Source organism: Lichenostomus cassidix, chromosome 26 (genome assembly GCF_008360975.1).
Source record: "Lichenostomus cassidix isolate B80296 chromosome 26, HeHo_3.0, whole genome shotgun sequence".
Lineage (NCBI taxonomy): Eukaryota > Metazoa > Chordata > Aves > Passeriformes > Meliphagidae > Lichenostomus > Lichenostomus cassidix.
In genome coordinates this window covers 4,245,975-4,266,367 of record NC_139506.1, presented here as the reverse complement: position 1 = coordinate 4,266,367, position 20,393 = coordinate 4,245,975, and the positions used below count along the sequence as shown (strand labels likewise).

At 64.2% G+C, this 20,393-nt stretch overlaps 1 protein-coding gene across 13 annotated transcripts in view; it reads left to right on the top strand.

The window, feature by feature from the left end:
• PLEKHA6 (pleckstrin homology domain containing A6) overlaps positions 1–20,393 on the top strand; it is a 51,264-nt gene that overhangs the window by 11,339 nt on the left and 19,532 nt on the right. For 8 of the 13 annotated variants that reach the window (XM_085082859.1, XM_085082866.1, XM_085082858.1 and 5 more), the window contains 4 exons: positions 19,013–19,093; positions 19,220–19,514; positions 19,590–19,662; positions 19,980–20,080. In XM_085082859.1, the coding sequence (XP_084938985.1) occupies positions 19,013–19,093; positions 19,220–19,514; positions 19,590–19,662; positions 19,980–20,080 (550 nt within the window). Of the gene's footprint in view, positions 1–6,980; positions 7,069–9,443; positions 9,624–19,012; positions 19,094–19,219; positions 19,515–19,589; positions 19,663–19,979; positions 20,081–20,393 lie in introns of those variants that run through there. The other 5 variants (XM_085082869.1, XM_085082862.1, XM_085082860.1 and 2 more) reach the window with 3 other exon arrangements.

Genomic DNA, 20,393 nt, shown 5'->3' with positions numbered 1-20,393 from the left:
CCTCTTTTCCACGCCAAAGGGGGATTTTTCTCTCCCCCCTCGTCCTTTCCGTTGCTGTTCCTAAACGCCTGTTTTGCGGATGTGCAAACGCAGTGACCTTTCTCGGGGCCGCCCGCAGCTCCGGCTGCTCTGCCGCCTGTCAGGGAGATGAAGGAATTGGGGAGCCGCGGGGCCGCAGGGCTGCGACACTCAGCGGTGACGAGTTCCCGCAGGGCAGCGAGGAGCGCTCGTTGTGCTCGTTTCGCGTTTCTCTCTCCCTGTGCCCGCAATGCCAGGCCCTTCCCCAGCCATCAGCGTCCTGTCCCTGTCCCTGTCCCCCCGCGTCCCCTCCCCGCAATTCGAGCTGTTCCTGCCGCGACCTTGGCCCTGCAGCCGTCGGTGGCCGAATGTCCCCGCCCTGTCGCCCTGAGGGTCGCTGGGATGGTGGGGCAGAGCGATGGGTGCTGGTGGGGACAGTCCAGTCCTGCGCCTGGCCTCTCCTGGAGAGCTGTCCCTTTCCCCAGTGGCCTTGGTGGCCTCTGGCTGCAGACAGGCCCACCCCAGATAAGCCGGCAGGAATGTGATTTGTGCGGCTAAAGTTCACCCGCCCTGGGGAGCCACGGGATATGGGGTGGCCGAAAGCAGGGCTGTCCTGGCCCTGGTGTGACACTGGGCGGTGTGACCCCATTGCAGGTGCCACCAAGGGCAGGCCCAGGAGGGACAGCGGGACAGCACAGACCCCATTCCCATTCCCGAGCATCCCAGTGCCAGCTGGAGAGCTCTGGGATGGGGATATGGGGGTGCTGCCCACCGAGCCAGAGCCACCGCGGGTGATTTTGGGGTGCAGAGAGATGGGGACGGAGCTGTCGGATGCCTCGGGGAGAGGCTGGGAGCAGAATGTGTAACCTCAAACAGGGAAACTGAGGCACGGAGCCAGCACAGTGGCAATCAGAGCCGGTGACCTCCTGTGACGCGTCCCATCCCTGCTTATCCCTGCTCCCGGGAGCTCCCGAGGTTTTTGGGGTGGGATGTGTGCGCCCGGGCACGCGCGCGCCCGCCGGCACCCGGCAGCCCCATTTCCTGATCGGGTTTGGGTGTTGCCATCGCGTAATTAGCCGGTAATTGCTCTCTAATGAGGCAGCAGTCCTGCGGCAGGGCCGCGCTTCAGAGCGCTTCCCCTGCCCCGGGCTGTCCCCGCTGCCCCCGCCGTGTCGCACCCCGAGCCCCGGCGGGGCTGGCTGGGTGCGGGGGTGGCCGCGGGGGTGTCGCGGGGGTCCTGGGACATCTGCTGGGGACATTTGGGGCGATGTCCGGAGAGAGGGGACTCCTCTGCGCTCGGCCCTCGCCGCGGGTGGCGCTGGGGACGCTGGGCGGTGGCGTGTCCCCGCGGTGCCAGTGCCAGCCTGGCAGCGTGCCCCGGCTGCTCTCGGCGCTGGCACCGACCCCGCTGCCTCCGGGGCGCTCTGGGGATTTCCTCTGCCTCGCCCCCGCTTGGCCCCGCTGGCAGGGTCACCTCACTGGCGGTGTCACCTCCCTGGCGGTGTCACCTCCCTGGCAGTGTCACCTCCCTGGCGGTGTCACCTCACTGGCTGGCAGGTTCACTTCACTGGCAGTGTCACCTCACTGGAAGTGCCACCCTGCTGGCGGTGTCACCTCCCTGGCGGTGTCACCCCACTGGCAGGGTTACCTCCCTGAGGTGTCACCCCGCTGGCAGGGTCACCTCACTGGCAGTGTCACCTCACTGGCGGTGTCACCTCACTGGCGGTGTCACCCCGCTGGCAGGGTCACCTCCCTGGCGGTGTCACCTCACTGGCAGGGTTACCTCCCTGAGGTGTCACCCCGCTGGCAGGGTCACCTCACTGGCAGTGTCACCTCACTGGCGGTGTCACCTCCCTGGCGGTGTCACCTCACTGGCAGGGTCACCTCACTGGCTGGCAGGTTCTCTTCACTGGCAGTGTCACCTCACTGGAAGTGCCACCCTGCTGGCGGTGTCACCTCCCTGGCGGTGTCACCCCACTGGCAGGGTTACCTCCCTGAGGTGTCACCCCGCTGGCAGGGTCACCTCCCTGGCGGTGTCACCTCACTGGCAGTGTCACCTCACTGGAAGTGCCACCCTGCTGGCGGTGTCACCCCACTGGCAGGGTTACCTCCCTGAGGTGTCACCTCACTGGCAGGGTCACCTCACTGGCGGTGTCATCCGGCTAGCAGTGTCACCTCGCTGGCGGTGTCACCTCCCTGGCGGTTGCCACCCCGCTGGCACGGTCCCCTTTGGCCTGACCCACCGCTCCCGCATTGTCCCTGGGGTGGAGCCACCCCATGCCAGCCACCAAGCGTGTCCCCACTCCTGTCCCTGCCTGCCACCCTCTGCGCCCGTCAAACCCCGCCGCCAGAGCGGGTGCTGGGTATTCACAGCCTGGCACGGAGGCTGGGAGGAAAATGCCACTCGACGGGGGATTTTTGGCGTGTTTGGGTCTTTTTTCCCCTCCAATCCCCCAATTTTAACCCCAGCCGAGCTTTGGGATCCCCACGCTCGGGGACATCCCGTCTGGAGATCCCGGGAAATGCCACCGAGGGTGCCAATCCACCCCAGGAGAAGGGGACAGCCACCAGGGCTCGGCCACTCTTTGGGGTGACCCCTACAGCCGCTCCGGGGTGGCTTTCCCTCCTCTTTTCCTGGGATATGCAGTCAGGGGATGCCCAGCCCCCGGTGCCCGCAGCGAGGAGGAGAAGGAGGAAGAGGAGGAGGAGGAGGAGGAGGAGGAGGAGGAGGTGGAGGAAGGCTCAGGTGTGCGCCAGGTGAATTCCGCTCCCCTCGCTCTCTCCCGCGGGTTTATTTTCCCTCGGCGCGGCTCTCCTTTCAGCTCGGCTGAGCAGCGATGATTTGCAATTCCTGTTTTTGTGGCGAGAGCCTAACGCGGCCGGGCTGGCTGTGCCCCTCCTCGGTGCTGTCAGGGCTCCCCTGACAAATTATCCTCCCTGCTTTGTGTTTCACTTTTCCTTCGGCTGCTGCTGTTTTCTTTTTTTAATTTAATTCCTCTCCCCCCCGCCCCGAATCAACGATTCGCCTGATCGGCAAGCAGCGATCAGCCGGGAAAGGGATGAATCTTTTGAACCTCGTCAGAGCGAGAGGTGGATGGGGGAGATGTCGGGGGGCGCCTGGGGGGCTCTGAGCCCCTCAGCCTTGGGGCGCGGGGCTGGAGGAAGGGCTGCTGATAGCGGCGAGGCTGCCGCTGCCTTATCTCACCCCCGGCCTTATCACCAGACATGCTTGTGCCGCAGATAAGCAGGACCTTGGCTTCAGGCTCGGGTTGCTGGATGCTCCGCGTGTCCGGGGTGGTTTGGGCAGCAGGGAGGGCCTGAACCCCCCTTTAGGGGTGAGGGGTGTCCCCAAAACCTGGGAGAGCAGGGTGAGTGGAATCTGTGCCTTTTCCTTGCGTGGATGGGGCAGGGATTGGGGCTGGGAGCAGCGCGGTGGGTTTGGGATCATCCCTTCTGCTCTTCAAGCAAAAGAAACTGGAGAAAAAAAAATTCGTTTTTAGGCCGAATTGATGACTGTGGATTCAAAACACAGGAGGGGTTCTCTGTTTCTCCTCCGTTCACCCCAAATCTCCCTCTGTGCTGGCAGGAGCCCCGGGCCGTGCTGGAGAGGCTCTCTGCTCCATTCTCAGGGATTTTTGGGGTCGCTGGAAGGTGGTTTTGGCTGCTCCAGGGATTCTGAGGGTTGCTGGAAGATGATTTTGGCTGCTCCAGGGATTCTGGGGTTGCTGGAAGGTGATTTTGGCTTCTCCAGGGATTTTGGGGTTGCTGGAAGGTGATTTTGGATGCTCCCAGGCCTCGTTGTGACCAGAGGAGCTGCAGCAGGGAGATTTTCACTCCCAAGCTCTCTCCCAGGTGCTGTCCCTGGTGGCCAAAGTCCTCGGGGGGTGGCCGTGGGGAGGAAATCCCAAATCATCCCACTCCATCCAGCCTCTCCAGAAGCAAATTTGCTCTTCCAAAGGACCTTTGGAAGACACCAAGGTCCGGGTGCTGCTCGAGCCAGACCCGTCTGTCCTGGGCGGTGTCCCCACGCTGAGGGGACACCGGTGACCGCTGGTGGCCCTGCCCGGCAGGGAAGGGCTGGCAGAGGGATCTCAGGAGATGGTGAATCGCTGCGGGAGCTCGGGGAGCAGCAGGTGGCAGAGCCGATGGCGGCGCAGCCCGTAAACAGGCTGGGATTGTTTGCGCGCCGCAGGGCCGCTTGTGCAACCGGGGCGGGGAGCTGGCTCAGGGCTCCGTGGGGCTCCCTGCGCCCCAAATGACAATCCCGGCCCGGATCCAGCCTGGAATGTGAGGAAGAGGAGGAATAGGAGGAGTAGGAGCTGGACTTTCTCACCATTAAGCCCCCAGCACAGGTGATGTCCCCGCAGATGTCCCCGCAGATGTCCCTGCTGTCGCCGTGCCACAAAGCGGCTTCACCCGCGGCTGGCAGAGGGTGGTGGGGTTCTCTTTTCCCACGGGTGATTCTCGGGATGATCCCCCGGAGCAGGACAGCTCCCGGCCCGGCCTCGCCCGTGGGGTGTGGCAGTCCCGGTTTGGGGCTGAGCCTGGAGAATCGGGGAGAACAGGGCAGGGTTTTGTGTCGCGGAGGGTTTTGTCCCTCTGCAGGCAGCGCGGCAAGTCCTTCCACACGAGGAAGTGCCGCGGTGGCACGAGGAAGCCCCGCGGTGGCACGGGGTGGCCACTTCCTGGCCATCGGCCACCGTGTCCCCTCCGTGGGGCTGAGCCTCGGGGTGGCACCGGGCACCCACCGCCCGTTGTCACCGCCGGGGAAGGGGACATTTCCCATGGCCACAGGTGCCTCGTCAGCTGATCCAGCGTGGCGCTGAGCTCCTCCCACCTGCTTTTTTTTGAGGCTAAACCCCGCGGTATTCGCTTCTCACGCACGGTTTATTCCCACATCCCCACGCAGTCCCTCCCCACCCGGTGCCCACCGGTGCCCACCGGAGCCTCCCCTTCCCCACGCGCAGCCCCCGCAGCGCTCCGCGGAGCTCCAGCACACCTGAAGCGCCTCCCCAAACCAGCGCGAAGCTCCACCTCGAGCTGGCAGCGGCGCGGCAGACGGGGCAGGACGGCTGCCGAGGGGCTCGGGCTGTCGCTGTCGCTGTCGCAGCGCCTGGCGTGGCCGGGAGCGGCGGGAGTGGCGGGAGAGGCAGCGCGGCCGGGGGTGTGCGTGGTGTTTATATAGCGAGGAGCCGAGCTGCGGGCTCGGATTTCAGCCCTCGCTTATCGGCCGGGCTGCTCCTGCCGCTCCCGGAGGCCACCGGGGCTTTTCCCGTTCGGTCCCCGCCGGCCCGGGGCTGCTAGCCTTGGCTCCTACCCATCGCTCTCCCCTCGGCAGCACCTGGGAGCAGGTAACTGAGCCGGCTGCCCGGCCTCGGAGGGGTTAAAAAGGGGGTTGAGGGGATGGAGGGAGACTCAAGGGCTGGAGGGAGAGCGGTGGAAGTGCTGGAGGGGTTTGAGCTGCGCCGGGGGAGGCAAAACTCGAGTTCGGAGGCTCTCCCGGGGCGAGGGCTCGTGGGGAGGGGACGCGGCGGCGGATGTCAGCGGGGAGAGGCTTTGTCACCGCGGCCGGGGCAGGTGGCAGGGCGGGCACGGCGCGGGAAAGGCCCGGCTGCGCTCTGCCAGGGGTTAATTCCGGGCGGGAGCTCCGGGAAGGTGTGGCGGCAGGATAAGGCTGGCAGGGCCGGGAGGAGGCAGAGGCATTGAGCTGCGCTGCCAGCCGGGATGCGGGAAGGATCCTGCCCGCCCTGGGGACCCTCCCTGTGCCACCTGTGCCTCCCTAACTGTCCCCAAAACCTGGGGGAGCAGCCCTGAAGGAGCCGGCTGGGAATCCTGGAGATTCCAGCAAAAAATCTCCTGGAAATGCTGCTTAAAATCACCTGGGGGAGACCCAGCTGCGCCTCCTGCCTCGCTCCCTTTAAAGGGATGTTTAAAGTAAAGCTCTTTTAAAGTGAGAGCTCTGCCACGCTTCCAGCTGCTTTCCCGGAGCCTGGAAAAGCCTTTTCCAGGCTTTTCCACCCCAAATCCCCGCGGCAGGTGCCCCAGCGGCTGTTGGCAGCGCCGTGTGGGTGTGGTGGGTCTGCCCCGGCCTGCTGCGGGATGTGGGATGGCTGTGGTTTCCATCCCATCCCATTTCCATCCCTGGGGATGCCCGGGAGCTGGGAATGAACTCTCCGGCGCTGGCAGGGTTTGGAGCTGAGCTCGGTCCTGCCTCCATCCTGCTCCGTCCTTTCTCGCAGAAAGGAAAAGGAAAAGGTGAGAGGGAGAAAGGTGCCAAGGCAGGCTGAGCTCGTGGATGGCTTTTTGCTGCTTTCCTGAGGAGCTGAGGTTTGGGATCGCATTCCTTCGACTCCTGGGTCGGGCTGGGCTGGGGGACAGTGTTTGCCGAGCTCGTGGAGCATCCTGCCTGAGCCAAACCCAGGGAAAAGCAGGAGCCACCTGCTGAAGGCATCGCCACCTCCGCGGCGCCTGACTGCTCTTCCCACGTCCTTTATGCCATCTGTGCCCTCTGGAAACGCGGGACGAGCCTCGGGCTCTTCCCAGGGCCGAGCGAACCAGTTCCTTGATCTGCCGGAATAACTCCCGTGCAGCTCCTGGGTCGCCGTGAGGATCCTCGGAGGGATCCTGGGAGCATTCCAAGGGGAGATCCAGTGGACATTCCAAGGGGGGATGCCCTGAGTGTCCCAAGAGGGGATGCTGTGACATTTTTGGAGGGATTCGGCGGACATTCCAAGGGGGGAATCTCATTACCATCCCAAGGGCTTCGTCCCGAGCTGCCCCGCCGCCAAAGGCACCGCCGAGGGCTCTCCCCAGGCTGCGACTGGCGCGGCTCCAGCCCGGCTCAGCCATCCCGTCCTTCCAGCTTCCCTCCCCGGCTGCCGAGGCTGCTCCTCCCCGCGGCGCGGAGGGAGGGCCGGGGCCGCGTTTATTTACGCGCTGCCGGGGGAGAAGGAAGGGGGAGCTGAGCTGGCACCAGCCTCCCGAGCGAATGGGGTTTCTGGGAAGCGGCAGGCTGGAACTGTCCCGATTCCCAACTGGAAGCATCCCACGGTGACTAAACTAAACTATAAACTAAACTAAACTTCACTGAGAGCAAGAGCTCGCTCTGCGCAGCTCGCCCGCCCGCGGCGCTGCGGAGGTGGCGCTGGGAGGGGGACAAGCGACACGGCCAGGGCTGTTTGGTGACACTGAGGTGTGTCCTGTCCCCGCGCCGCCTGGGAGACTCCCGGGGTGTGTTGGGTGTGTGCAGGAGGGGGTTCAGCTCCCTCTGCTCTTCCCCAGCAGATTCCTGGCTTTCCCCCCGCGGCTGCTCCCCGGGGCTGCTCTGGGCTTCGGGCGCTGATGAGGACGCGGCTGGGGAGCTGGGAATGAGCTGTGATTCACCGGGAAGCTGTTCCCGGCCACACCAGGGTGGGGTGGGCTGGGGGGTGACAATAAATCACCCAGGGAAGTGCTGTGACTCCCCCCGGGATGCCCCAAAGGGTGGCACCATTGCAGAGCCAGAGGAAAAATGGTGCCAGCCTCGGCTGCAGATCCTGAGCCTGATCCTGGGATTCTGGGGCTCCCCGAGTGTGGTTTTTTAGATCTTTTTGCTTAGGACAAACCTGGTTTGGAGGGCCTTTGGTTCTTTTGACGTGGAGATTGGCAGGGTGGGTATGTCGCCATTTTTTGGGGGGTCTGGGGGCTGCTGTGGCACCAGTGGGTACCAGGCTTGGTTCTTCCCACCCACTTTGGGGATGTTTTTGGCCACTCCACACATTTCCTTGCACCCTCACTGCGATCCCGGGCCGCTCCCGGGGCCGTGGGATGTGCCGCAGATGGATTTGGGGCCGCAGATGGATTTGGGGCCGCAGAGCCACCGTGGCCAGCCGGAGCCACCCGGAGCCACCCGGAGGTGGCGTTTCGCCGTCCTTGGGAGCTGTTTGGCACAAGGGCCTTGCACAACCCGCGCGCGGTTGTGTCACCGCCGGTGACAGGCTGTTCCCAGGCCCAGCAAGGTGCGGGATCAGATCTAAAAAAGGAGATTTTCCCCATTCACACCCAGGCGCTGCACCGGGGAGGCAACCGGGGCGCTCGGCGCGGTGCCGGGGAGGCGCCAGGCTGCCCACGGTGACAATTTGCTGTGTCACCAGAGCACAGCCGCTCCTTCCCCTCCATCCCCTGGGCCATCCCGGCCTTGCGACCATTCCTGGGATCCGTGCAGCTCCTCTCAGAGCCCGCTGGCACCTCCCCAGCCTCCCGCGCCGGCAGGTGTGGGTGCTCCGCCAGGAATGTGCCGAATGTGTCGGGGCTTGACTGCGGGAGGTCGGGGCGCGGGGTTGGGATGAATCACTCGGAGACCTGGCAGCGCTGCAGCTCCCGGGCTGGGGCAGAGCCAGCGCTGCCCAACCCCCTGATCCAGAGCTTCGCGACAGCGCCGGGAATTGGGATCCCGCGGTGGCAGCGGGGACAGGGAAGGTGGCAGCAGGGACAGGGCAGGTGGCACTGTCTGTGCCCGTTCCCTGAGGTTCCGCGTTGGTGGGTTTGTTTTTCACCCGAGTGAGAGCTGCCCGTGGGAGAGCCGGCAGCGGAAAATCGAGGGATTTATCCGAAAAACCATCAAGGGGCTCCGCAGGGAGCGGCACAGCCTGACAGGGCTGGTGGAGCCCAGGCTGGGCTCACCCTGAGCCACATCCCGGGGGGTTGGATTGGGAATAGCAGCTCCTGGATTTGCAGAGCTTCAGGAATCACTGCTGGGAGCAGGAGGGTGTTTAATTTCACCCCCTTGCACCCCCTGAGCATTCCCAATTCGGGGTGTTCGCGAGGATTTCGTGGTTTTCTATCCCAAACGGATGTGGGGAATGGGAATTCCCAAAGCCGTGCCCAGCGCACGGACACAGCGAGCCAACCCGAGCCCCACCGCCAGACTGCCTTATCAGCTGCCGTGCCTGGCTCCTTGCCCTGCGCGATTTTTCAGCCGTTCGGTGGGATTTTCCCGTGATTGAAACCATCCCGCGGCCGCCCTGGCCGCAGCCCGGCGGGGTGGTGCCGTGCAGATGTTTGTCCGAGGCGATTTGGGATCATTCCAGGCCGGACGCCCCCGGCGCTGCAGCTGGGGCTGGACGAGGGCGAAATTGCCGGGGTGGCCGCGGAGGGAACAGGGAGCTGGGCGGTGGTGCTGTGAGTACCTCCAGGAGCTGGGGAGGGGGTGAGAGACAGGGATTGAGACCCTCTGTGTGTTTGCGGGGTCGTGCTGCTGGGGTTGGTGACATGGGGACAGCGCACGGGCGACAGGGACACGGCGATGGCGCAGGCCGAGGTTAATCATTCAACCCCTCGGCAGGTTGGGTAACGCGGCCAGCAGCGCGGCGGAGCGGGGGGGAGGTGACAGGGACATCTGTCCCCAGGATTCAGGGACAGCCCTCCTGCTCCTCCTCCAGCCCTGCCAGCCTGTGTCCCCTCTCCATGGTGATCCCGATGGTCCCGCGGGGACCGCAGCGTGCGGGGGACCCCCGGCATGGGAGGGGGGCTGTGACAGCGCGGTGTGGCGGCTGAGCGGGAGCCGAGCTGGCCCTGGGCACGGCTGAGCGAGCCAAGAGCCGCAGCTGGGCTGTAAACACGCTGGGGTAAAGTTACAGCCATTGATGTTCCTCGGAAAAGCTGCGCGGGAAGGGAGGGAGAGAGCGCCGAGCTGAGATCCTGGCCTGGGGTGGAGCAGCTCCTGGGGGGCTCAGCCCCTCGGGGGGAACCTGGGGTGGGAGAGCGGCGATTTCGGCATCTCCATCCGGGATGGGGCCATTTGGGATGTCTGGGGACACGCGGGGCTGTGGGTGTCCCAGGGACAGGGCTGAGGGACACGGAGGGACACTGCAGGGATGGCTGCGGGTCCCTGGCGGTGCGGAGCCCCTTGGGAACCCTTTTTCCTCCTCGGCCGTTTGTCCCGCGGTGGCTTTGCCGTGTCGCGGTGTCATTAGCTGCCACTCCAGCGGGGGCAAGGGTGGCTCCCGGCGCTCCGCCCGGAGCCGAGGGGGTTAAGGCCGGCGGCAGCTGCCGCGGCTGTTAATGATTGATACCGATGCCGGTCTCCATGGGCTTGGGAGGGAAATCATCCGCCCGGGCCGGCTGCGGGAGAGCCACCGGCTCGGCGAGTGGCGCAGCGGGCGGAGGGGACGCGCGGTGGCACCGGTGAGTGTGTGTGTGTGTGTGTGTGTGTGTGTGTGCAGCCTTGTCACACAGCCTGGCCGTGTCACACGGACCCTGGACGTGTCACACAGCCTGGACGTGTCACACGGACCCTGGAGGTGTCCCACGGACCCTGGACATGTCACACAGAGCCTGGCTGTGGCACACAGAGCTCGGCCATGGCACTCGCTGGCCATTGTCTGTGGCCACCAGGAGCAGCCGGTGGTGGTGACAGGCAGAGCTGGCAGGAGCAGCCACCAGGGATGGCACCATGAGGACCTGGGTGTGATTGTCGTGGCTCCGGCAGGTGCTGGGGATTTGTCCCCGCAGGATTTTCCCTGCTCCTCTGCCGTAATCCCCTGCCCTGACCTGGCCGGGAGGGGTCAGTTCCAGGCTGCTCTGATGCCTCGCACCGGGGATTGCTCAGGACAGGTATTCCTGTCCCTGCGAGTGGCTTCTTAAAGAGCTTAGCGACAGTTTAAACCCTCCAGGGCCGAGTCCAGGTGGTGGCTTGGAGGTTGCGTTGGGACTGATGGCTCTGGGTGGGAATGGTGGCTCCGGGTGGCACTGGTGGCTCTGGGTGGCACTGGTGGCTCTGGGTGGGACTGGTGACTCTGGGTGGGACTGGTGGCTCCGGGTAGCACTGGTGGCTCTGGGTGGCACTGGTGACTCTGGGTGGGACTGGTGGCTCTGGGGGTGGCAGTGGTGGCTCCGGGTGGCACTGGTGGCTCTGAGGGTGTACAGGGTTTGGGGCTCTGTCCCCACGAAGGGACAATGGAGCGACACCACAGCTGCCAGCGTATGGACTGTCACCCGCGCCGCCCCTCTCCCAGAGCTGTCACCGTCCCCGAATGTCCCCCCATGGGGTCAGGATGCTGCTCCAAATCTCCGGCAGCAGCGTGGTTTGGCCGGCAGCCCCCGCGGGCCGCGCCTGGGCTGGAGCCGGGGTTTCCAGGGAGATAAAACACAAACTCCCGGTGCTTTTCTTGTGCTTTTTGTGCTTCTCCCCGACCCCAGCTGGCGCTGCAGCGGGGGACTCGCCCTCCCCTCCGCCGCCGGCCGCGCTGGCTGCCAGCAGCCGCTTTGTTCTCTGGAAATCCCCGGCCTTCCCCCTGCTCCTGGCCATCCCTCCGTCCGTCTGTCCATCCCTCCATCCCTCCATCATCCATCCATCCATCCATCATCCATCCATCCATCCATCCTCCCATCCTCCCATCCTCCCATCCGTCCATCCCACCGGGAGTTTCTCCCTCCCCGCGCCCCCGGAGCCGGGATGTGCCCGTGGGCTCCCGGGAGTCTCCGCCCGCCCTTCCCGAGGACTTTGCCCGGCTTGGCACGGCTGGCAGAGCGGCGCTGCTGCTTCCCAGAGGATCCTGCTCGGGCTTTTCCTCCTCCTTCCCTCCCTGCGCGGATCCCGCGGGAATCGGGGGGATGATGGGGAGCTGATGGCTCCTGCAGGAGCGGGTGGTGCTGGGGTGGTTTTTGGGGTCTGGGTGGTGCTGGGATGGTTTTTGGGGTCTGGGGGCTCTTAGGATGGTGTTTGGGGTCTGAGGGGTCCTGGGATGGTGTTTGGGGCTCCTGGGATGATGTTTGGGGTCTGGGTGGTGCTGTGATGGTTTTTGGGGTCTGGGTGATTCTGGGATGGTGTTTGGGGCTCCTGAGCTGGTTTTTGGGGTCTGGGGGCTCACACCCCCCCTGTCCCTGCTCAAAGCCTCGAGCTGCTTTGGCAATGGCTCTGGGAGCAGCCAGGGGAGGAGGTGACATTGGGGACATGGCTGCAGGCACAGCCCCGGCTGGGCCATTGCCTGGGAGTGTGGCCTGTGGTGCCACCCGGGATGTGGCACCCAGGAAGGGTGGCTCGGCCACCACAACCCTGATTTTGGCCGGGGTGGCACTGCGGGGACAGCTGGTGGGGACAGTTTGTCACAGGGCTGAGGTGGCAGTGGGGATGCAATGCTCGGGGTGGCACTGTCCCCCTGGGGTGGCTTCAGAGTGGCACCAGCACAGATGGGAGCAGGAGGTGACATCAACCCCACTCTGCCTCCCTGTTCCCATCCCAGTGACACTGGAATGTCACCATGACTGGGGACAGGAGCACAGGAGAGGGCTGTGCAGGGCAATGCCTGGGAGTAGGATTTGTTCTCCAGCAGTGAGATTTGCTCTCCCAGAGTGGGATTTGTCCTCCAGGAGTGGGATTTGTTCTCCAGGAGTGGGATTTGTCCTCCAGGAGTGGGATTTGTCCTCCAGGAGTGGAATTCCTTCTTCCAGAGTGGGATTTTTTTCTCCAGGAGTGAGATTCCTTCCTCAGGAGTAGAATTTGTTTTCCAGCAGTGGAATTTGTTCTCCAGGAGTGGGATTTGCTCTCCCGCAGTGGGATTCCTTCTCCCAGAGCGGGATTCCTTCCCCCGGAGGGCTGCACTGCCCCTGACCCGCAGCCCCGCTGGCCGCAGAGCCGGAAACGCTGGCTCAGCTGGACGGAGGGGCCGGGATTAGGGCCGGGATTAGGGCCGGGATGGGATGGGATGGTGGAGCAGATCCAGCCGGGAGCACTGGGATCAGCCAGGAGCTCCACAGGGATGGACAGGATGGAACCTCAATATATGTGGCTCCACGAGTGGGTTTTGAGTGCCCACGAGCTGCTTTATTCCCATTTATTTATCTATCATGCTGCAAATCTGCAGGAGCTGGGATTCCCAGGGGAGTGGTGTGAATGTGGTGAATCTTCCTAAATTTAATTCCTTTTTTTTTTTTAATCCCTGTGGTCCCTGCGCCCCTGTGCTGAGCGGGATGGACCCGGAGTGCAGAGCATCCCCTTTTTTAGCGCCATAAAATCCATTTTATAATCCATTTTCCCCACCCTGGGCTCCTCCTGAAAATGGGATTCAGCACTTCACCCTCCTTCCTGCAAGGGTAGATTGTCCCTGCCAGCCCCCTGGGTGACAGGGTGACAGGGTGACCCCGAGTCCCCTCCCGTGGGTGCTGAGCGCTGCAATTCCCGGGGAGAACAGAATTCCCGAGGGCTGCAGCCTGCGGAGAGGGATGTGGCTCGGGAGGAGAGGGAGAGGTGAAGGAAGGGTTGGAAAAACACGGGAGGGAGGCCAACGTGCAGGGTCCTTTCCTCGGGAGCTGCCTGGCTGCTGGGAATGTGGAAAACCTCGGGATTTATTGGTTTTATTGCCACTTTGGGGGACTCTGGCTGCCTCCATGCCCGTTCCCCATCCCATCCCGGCATGGAGACCTCTCCATCCCTGTCCTCCCCAGCAATGGGGGCAGAGCTGGGATCAGGATTGGGGCTGGGATCAGGATTGGGGCTGGGATCGGGATCGGGGCTGGGATCGGGATTGGGGCTGGGATCGGGATCGGGATCGGGGCTGGGACCGGGATCGGGGCTGGGATCGAGATCGGGATCGGGGCTGGGATCGGGATCGGGGCTGGGATCGGGGCTGGGATTGGGGTTGGGGCTGGGATTGGGATCAGAGCGTGGGAGGAGGCAGCAGCTGGATCTCGGTGGCTCCCAGCCAGCCTGGAGCTGTTTGGGATGAAGTTTCGCTGCGGTGGGGCTCTGGCAGAGCTGCCCGGCCCTGGGCAGGGCTGGTGGGGACAGCGGAGTCAGGGTCCCTGTCCGTGGATCCGTCATGGATGTGACACGTCCCTGTCCATGGATCAGTCACAGATCATGGATCAGTCATGGATGTGACATGTCCCTGTCCCTGTGCTAGCCATGGCTGTGCCCTGTCTCCATACATGGGTCAGTCACAGATCATGGATCAGTCATGGATGTGACGTGTCCCTGTCCATGGATCAGTCATGGATGTGCCGTGTCCCTGTCCATGGATTACACACAGATCATGGATCAGTCATGGATGTGCTGTGTTCCCATACACGGATCCGTCACAGATCATGGATCTGTCATGCTGTGCCATGTCCCTCTCCACCCCCGGACACCAATGACAGTGACAGAGCCCAGCTGGTGCCACGCCCAGCTCCAGGCTGGCAAACTCAGTCTGACCCCAGCTTAAAAGCCACCGAGCCTGGCACAGCCCTCGTGACCCCAAACTGGGGTGGCAGAGGGTGACACCCCAACCCTGAGCCACCAGCACAGCTCCTGTAGCTCCTCCCCTGCTCCTGCCATGCTGTCCCCTGCCTTTCTGGTCCCAAAAGTGGCCACAGCTCCCCCTGGCAGGTGCCTGGCAGTGCCACCGGGCGAGCGCTGGCACTGTCACTCTGGAGGGCTGGCTGTGCCCGCAGCCGTTGGGGGACCTTGTCCCCGGATGCTTGGCTGGGGCAGGCGGTGGCGATGGAGGAGTGGGTGTGTCACGGCATTGGGGACATGGGGACACGGGGACAAGTGACACTGGGGCATTTGCCACCGGTTTGGATACTGGCCTGAGGCTGGTGCTGCTCACGGGTGGGGTGGTGGTGGTTTGTCCATGCATGTGTCCCACCCCGTGTCCCAAAAAAGTGCCCTAGAAAGGTGGATTTAGTGGGTTTGGGTTTGGATTTAGTTTCGTTTGGATCTCGTTTGGTTTGGGTTTGGTATGGATTTAGTTTGGGTTTGGATTCAGTTTGGTTTGGATCTAATTTGGTTTGGGTTTGGTTTGGTTTGGTTTGGATCTAGTTTGGTTTGGGTTTGGTTTGGATCTAGTTTGGTTAGGATTTAGTTTGGTTTGGATCTAGTTTGGTTAGGATTTAGTTTGGTTAGGATTCAGTTTGGGTTAGGATTTAGTCTGGTTTGGATTCAGTTTGGGTTTGGATTTAGTTCTGTTTAGATCCAGTTCCGTCGGTCCTACAGCGTTGGCACATTCTGGGATGGGCTGGCACCACTGGTGCCACCCGAGGGGCAGCAGGGACATCCCTGAGGTGTTCGCTGGCGCTGAATTCAGATTTTTGGGGAGGTTGATGCCATCGCGGGCAGCATCCCCCAGTGTCCGGGGGTTTTCCGCAGCGGGGCCGCGGCGGGATGGAAACCAGCAGCCTCTCCGTGCTCCGCTTCCTTCTTTGGAGCTTTCTTGGAAATGTCAGCCTGACTCCCTCCCTCCCTCCTTCCTGCCCTCCCTCCTTCCTGCCCTCCCTCCCTCCCCACGATTTTCCTACCCGCCCTGGGGGTTTGGATTTTCTTCCCAAAGCCCAGGTGGAGTGTGGGTCACCCCGAATCCTGCTGCTCCCAACCTGGGACCTTCCCGGGCTTTTTTTTGGGGTGCTGATGCCCCGCGTTGTCTGTCCCCACCCCGTTCGGTGCCACTGCCCATCCTGGTCACCGACATTTCCTCCCGGTGTCGCCTGGGGAAGGGACAGCCCCAGAGGGGACACTCAGGGATGGCTTGGGGACAGAAGCACTACTGGTTTGAGGACTCTCAGAGATGGTTTGGGGACACCCAGGAATGGTTTGGGGGCACTCAGAGATGTTTTGGGGACACTCAGAGATGTTTTGGGGATACTCAGAGATGGTTTGGGGACACTCAGAGATGTTTTGAGGACACTCAGAGATGTTTTGGGGATACTCAGAGATGGTTTGGGGACACTCGGGGATGGTTTGGGGACACAAGCAGGGGGAAGGGATGCAGCCACTGAATCCAGGGCAGCGACACAGCTCAGCTCAGCGCGGCTGCTCCCCTCGCTGTGACACCCCCTCCCCTCTGCCCTGCTGGGCTGGGGGGCCATCAGCCCCTCACCAGCCCTTTCGAGCCCCCCCGAGCCCCCCGAGCCCCCCGAGCCGCCCGTGTCGCCCTTGCCGTGCCAGCAGCAGCTCCCCGGCTCCGCACCTGGGCTGGGGGAGGCGGCCGTGCCGCGCTGCCCTTCGCCTCTCCTCTGCGGGGACGCGAGCGGGAGCTGTTTGTCCCCGCTGTCGCCTTCCCCGCCGGCTGCCGCACACCGGGGCCGCCCAACCCCTGCGCTACCGGAGCCACCGGAGCCCCCCGGAGCTCCTCCACCGCCGTCGGCGCAAGGCGCGGGGCGCCGGGACAACCGGCAGAGGACGGGCAGAGCCCTCGCCCACCGCCCGCGCCCCCCGACCCGCGCGGGGCCGCCCCGGTGTCCCCTGGCAGCGCGGCGACACCTGGCACCGGCCGTGCCCGCCGCGGTGGCCATGCCGGGAGGCGGGAGCGGGCGCTGAGCCGGGAAAACCCCCGGGACCATGCTGAAGTTCCGGGCGGACCGGAGGGTGAGGTAGGAGCCCCCCGGGGGTGCGGGGTGGGTCTGGGGGCTCCGCGGGGAGGTGGCGGCGCGGGACCCTCGGGCCGGGCAGTGGCTGCTGCATTGCAGTGCTAGCGAGGCGATGGGGACTGGCGAGTTTCTGGAGCGGGGTCAGCGCTCCAGCGGCCGCCGGGCGCTGCTTGCGGCAGCATTCCGGCCCTTGCCGGGCTCTGGGGGTGCCGGAGAGCTTGGGGTGCGGGGAGGCAGCGCGGTGGGAGCCCGGAGGAGCCGCGGGGCCGCAAATCGGGGTGTCCTGCCGGCAGGGAGGGTCCGGCCCGAGGGGACAGCGACCTGCGGTGGGCAGGGCCGGGGGGACGCTCAGTGTGGGTTCGGGGAGGTGGGCAGGGCTGGGGAGACCCCCGGCCTGGGGTCGGGAGCGGCTGGTGGGGGCTGGCAGCGCCCACCTCCCACACGGGGTGCTTTCAGGGTGCCGCTGGCTCGGTGTTTGCACCCTCCCCGCGCGTCAGCGTCACTGCGGGGATGGGACCTGCCCCAGTTCCCGGGGCTTGAACCCCTCCGGGGCACCGCCGGGGGAAACGGGCTGGGAACAGGCTGGGCTGTGCCGGAGCGCGGGCAGGGCGCTGAGGATGACTCCGGTCAGACGAGCCCCGCACTGGGGGTGCATCCCGCGGGGTTTTGGGGTGTCCCCGAGTGCTGGCGGAGGGATCAGAGGCCTGGCAGGGGACAGGGTGGGACTTGCGAGGGGTGGCAGCTCAGCGGCAGCGGGTTTTGGGCTGGAAGGGGTTAATGGGGCTGGCACGAGCCCAGGCTGGGATGAAGCTCGGGATGGGATGGGATGGGATGGGATAATGGGATGGGATATGGGATGGGATAATGGGATGGGATATGGGATGGGATAATGGGATGGGATATGGGATGGGATAATGGGATGGGATATGGGATATGGGAGATGGGAGATGGGATATGGGATAATGGGATGGGATAATGGGATATGGGATAATGGGATGGGATATGGGATGGGATAATGGGATGGGATAATGGGATGGGATAATGGGATAGGATGGTCTTGGCAGCAGTGTTTCTTTGCTCGAACTCCCCCGTTTCGCTGACAGGCAGGAAGGGTCGGTGGCTGCTGGCACGGGGGGCTCAGTGTCCTGGTGCCCGGTGGATTTGGGAAGGAGGGGTTGGGATCCAATGCGAATGTCCTGGGATGGAGCCCTGAACCTCATCCTTTCCCCATGGCACAGCCCCATGAGCCCAGGACATGGCATGGCAGGGCTCTGAGGTGCTGGGGTGCCCAGCAGTGCCATCTCAGTGGCACAAGGTGCCAGCTGAGCCTGGCACAGCCTGTCACACTGCTCCTGGCACTGCCAGGGATCCCTTCAGCTGCGCCCAGTGCCAGGGAAGCAGCAACAGCTTGTGGTGGGAATCCTGGGATGGTGTTTGGGGTCTGAAGGGTCCTGGGATGGTGTTTGGGGTCTGAGGGGTCCTGGAATGATGTTTGGGGTCTGAGGAGTCCTGGGATGGTATTTGGGGTCTGAGGGGTCCTGGGATGATGTTTGGGGTCTGAAGGGTCCTGGGATGGTGTTTGGGGTCTGAGGGGTCCTGGGATGGTGTTTGGGGTCTGAAGGGTCCTGGGATGGTGTTTGGGGTCTGAAGGGTCCTGGAATGGTGTTTGGGGTCTGAGGGCTCCTGGGATGGTGTTTGGGGTCTGAGGGGTCCTGGGATGGTGTTTGGGGTCTGGAGGGTCCTGGGATGATGTTTGGGGTCTGAAGGGTCCTGGGATGGTGTTTGGGGTCTGAGGGCTCCTGGGATGGTGTTTGGGGTTTGAGGGGTCCTGGGATGGTGTTTGGGGTCTGGAGGGTCCTGGGATGATGTTTGGGGTCTGAAGGGTCCTGGGATGGTGTTTGGGGTCTGAGGGCTCCTGGGATGGTGTTTGGGGTTTGAGGGGTCCTGGGATGGTGTTTGGGGTCTGGAGGGTCCTGGGATGATGTTTGGGGTCTGAAGGGTCCTGGGATGGTGTTTGGGGTCTGAGGGCTCCTGGGATGGTGTTTGGGGTTTGAGGGGTCCTGAAATGGTGTTTGGGGTCTGGGGAGTCCTGGGATGGTGTTTGGGGTCTGGGGAGTCCTGGGATGGTGTTTGGGGTCTGGGGGCTCACAGCCCCCCTGTCCCTGCTCAAAGCCTCGAGCTGCTTTGGCAATGGCTCCGGGAGCAGCCAGGGGAGGAGGTGACATTGGGGACATGGCTGCAGGCACAGCCCCGGCTGGCCATTGCTGCTGCTGCTGCTGCTGCTGCAGTGACCTGGGAGTGTGGCCTGTGGTGCCACCCAGCATGTGGCACCCAGGAAGGATGGCTCGGCCACCACAACCTTGGGCACTTTTGGGAGTGTCCAGGGAAGGGTTTGGAGAATCCTGAGCGAGCTGGGGAGGCTCAGTCTGGAGAAAAGGAGGCTCAGGAGGAACCTGGCTCTGCACAACTCCCTGACAGCAAGGGACAGCCAGGAGGGGTGCCAGCCTCTGCTTGCCACCCCTGGAAGTGTCCAGCTCAGTGGATGTGACACTTGGGGACGTGGCTGAGTGGCGCTGGGTGAACAGGGTGGCAAAGGGACACTGCGGGGGACAAGGGGACTCTGTTGGGGACACGGGGACTCCTAACCCTCACCCCACCGCTGTCCCCACAGCCACAATGAAAGGCGGAACACCTTCCTGCACCCAGTGACGGGACAGGTCCCCGAGGACACCCCAAGGCTTGACTTGCACAAGTAGGTTGGCTCCCCTCGGTCCCGAGCGGGTTGGGATGGGGGACAGGGAGGGCTGGGAATGGTGGGGAACAACTCCAGTGGGGTGGAGAAACCCAGATCGGCTGATTTGTCTCTCCCGTGTCACAGACAGAGCTCGGACATGTCCAGCAAAGCGGGCAGCAAGCGGCCGGCCACCGTCCCCAGCGAGCCCCCCAACCACGCCATGGTGTCGGAGGTGCCCCCGGAGCGTCCTGGCGGCCGGGTGGGTGCCCAGGGCCGGCCGGGCAGCCAGGAACCCCCCGGCCGGGCGCTGAGCATCTCCTGCCGCCCCGCGCAGGCTCCCCGCTCATCCCGCAAGGGCATCGCCTTCGGGAAACGCTCCAACTCCATGAAGAGGAACCCCAACGCCGCCGTCACCAAGAGCGGCTGGCTCTACAAGCAGGTACCCCGCTGTGCCACCCGCTCCCGGCCCCGCGGGAATTCCGGGAATGCCGCTCTCACCGCCCCTCTCCCGCAGGCCAGCTCGGGGGTGAAGCAGTGGAACAAGCGCTGGTTCGTGCTGGTGGATCGCTGCCTCTTCTACTACAAAGGTACGGCCACCCCCGGAGTTTGTGTCACCTCCAGTGCCACCAGCCAGGTGTTTCCGGCAGCCCCGGGCTTTTTCCACGCTGACAGCAGCGCTGCTGAACTGTTTTTTCCCGCTTCGAGGGGTTAATCCCGAGCTCTCCCCGCCTCCCTGGCAGCTGCCGGGCTGGCATCAATAATTGAGGAGGTTGTTTCCGAGCCAGGCGGAGCAGCAACAGGCAGGGAGAGATCCCACAGGTGGGAGGGGAGGAGCTGCGGGGTGACGGGGCTGTGCTGAGGGGTCCCTCTGCGGGTGTGACACCCCGGGATTTGTCCCCCCCAGACGAGAAGGAGGAGAACATCCTGGGCAGCATCCCCCTGCTCAGCTTCCGCGTGGCGGCCGTGCAGCCCTCGGACAACATCAGCAGGAAGCACACGTTCAAGGTCAGCGGGCGCGGCGCGGCTTGGCGGGACGGCGGTGGCACCGCGGTGGCGCTGGGGTGGCGCTGGTGATGCTGGCAGGGTCCCTGCTGCTCTGCTGGCTTTGTTGGTGACGGGGCATGGAGCGCGCTGGGGTGACCCCGTGGGTACCCTGCGGATCTGCGCTGCTGGGGAAACTGAGGCACGCGTGACGATGTCCCCAAGGCCACCGCCGCCCTCTGCAGCCCCCAGCCCTGCGTTCTGGGTGCTGCCAGTCCCTCTGCCTGCCCTGCTTTCCTCTCTCCATCGCTGCTGCCTCTCCCAGCAGCTGCTCCGG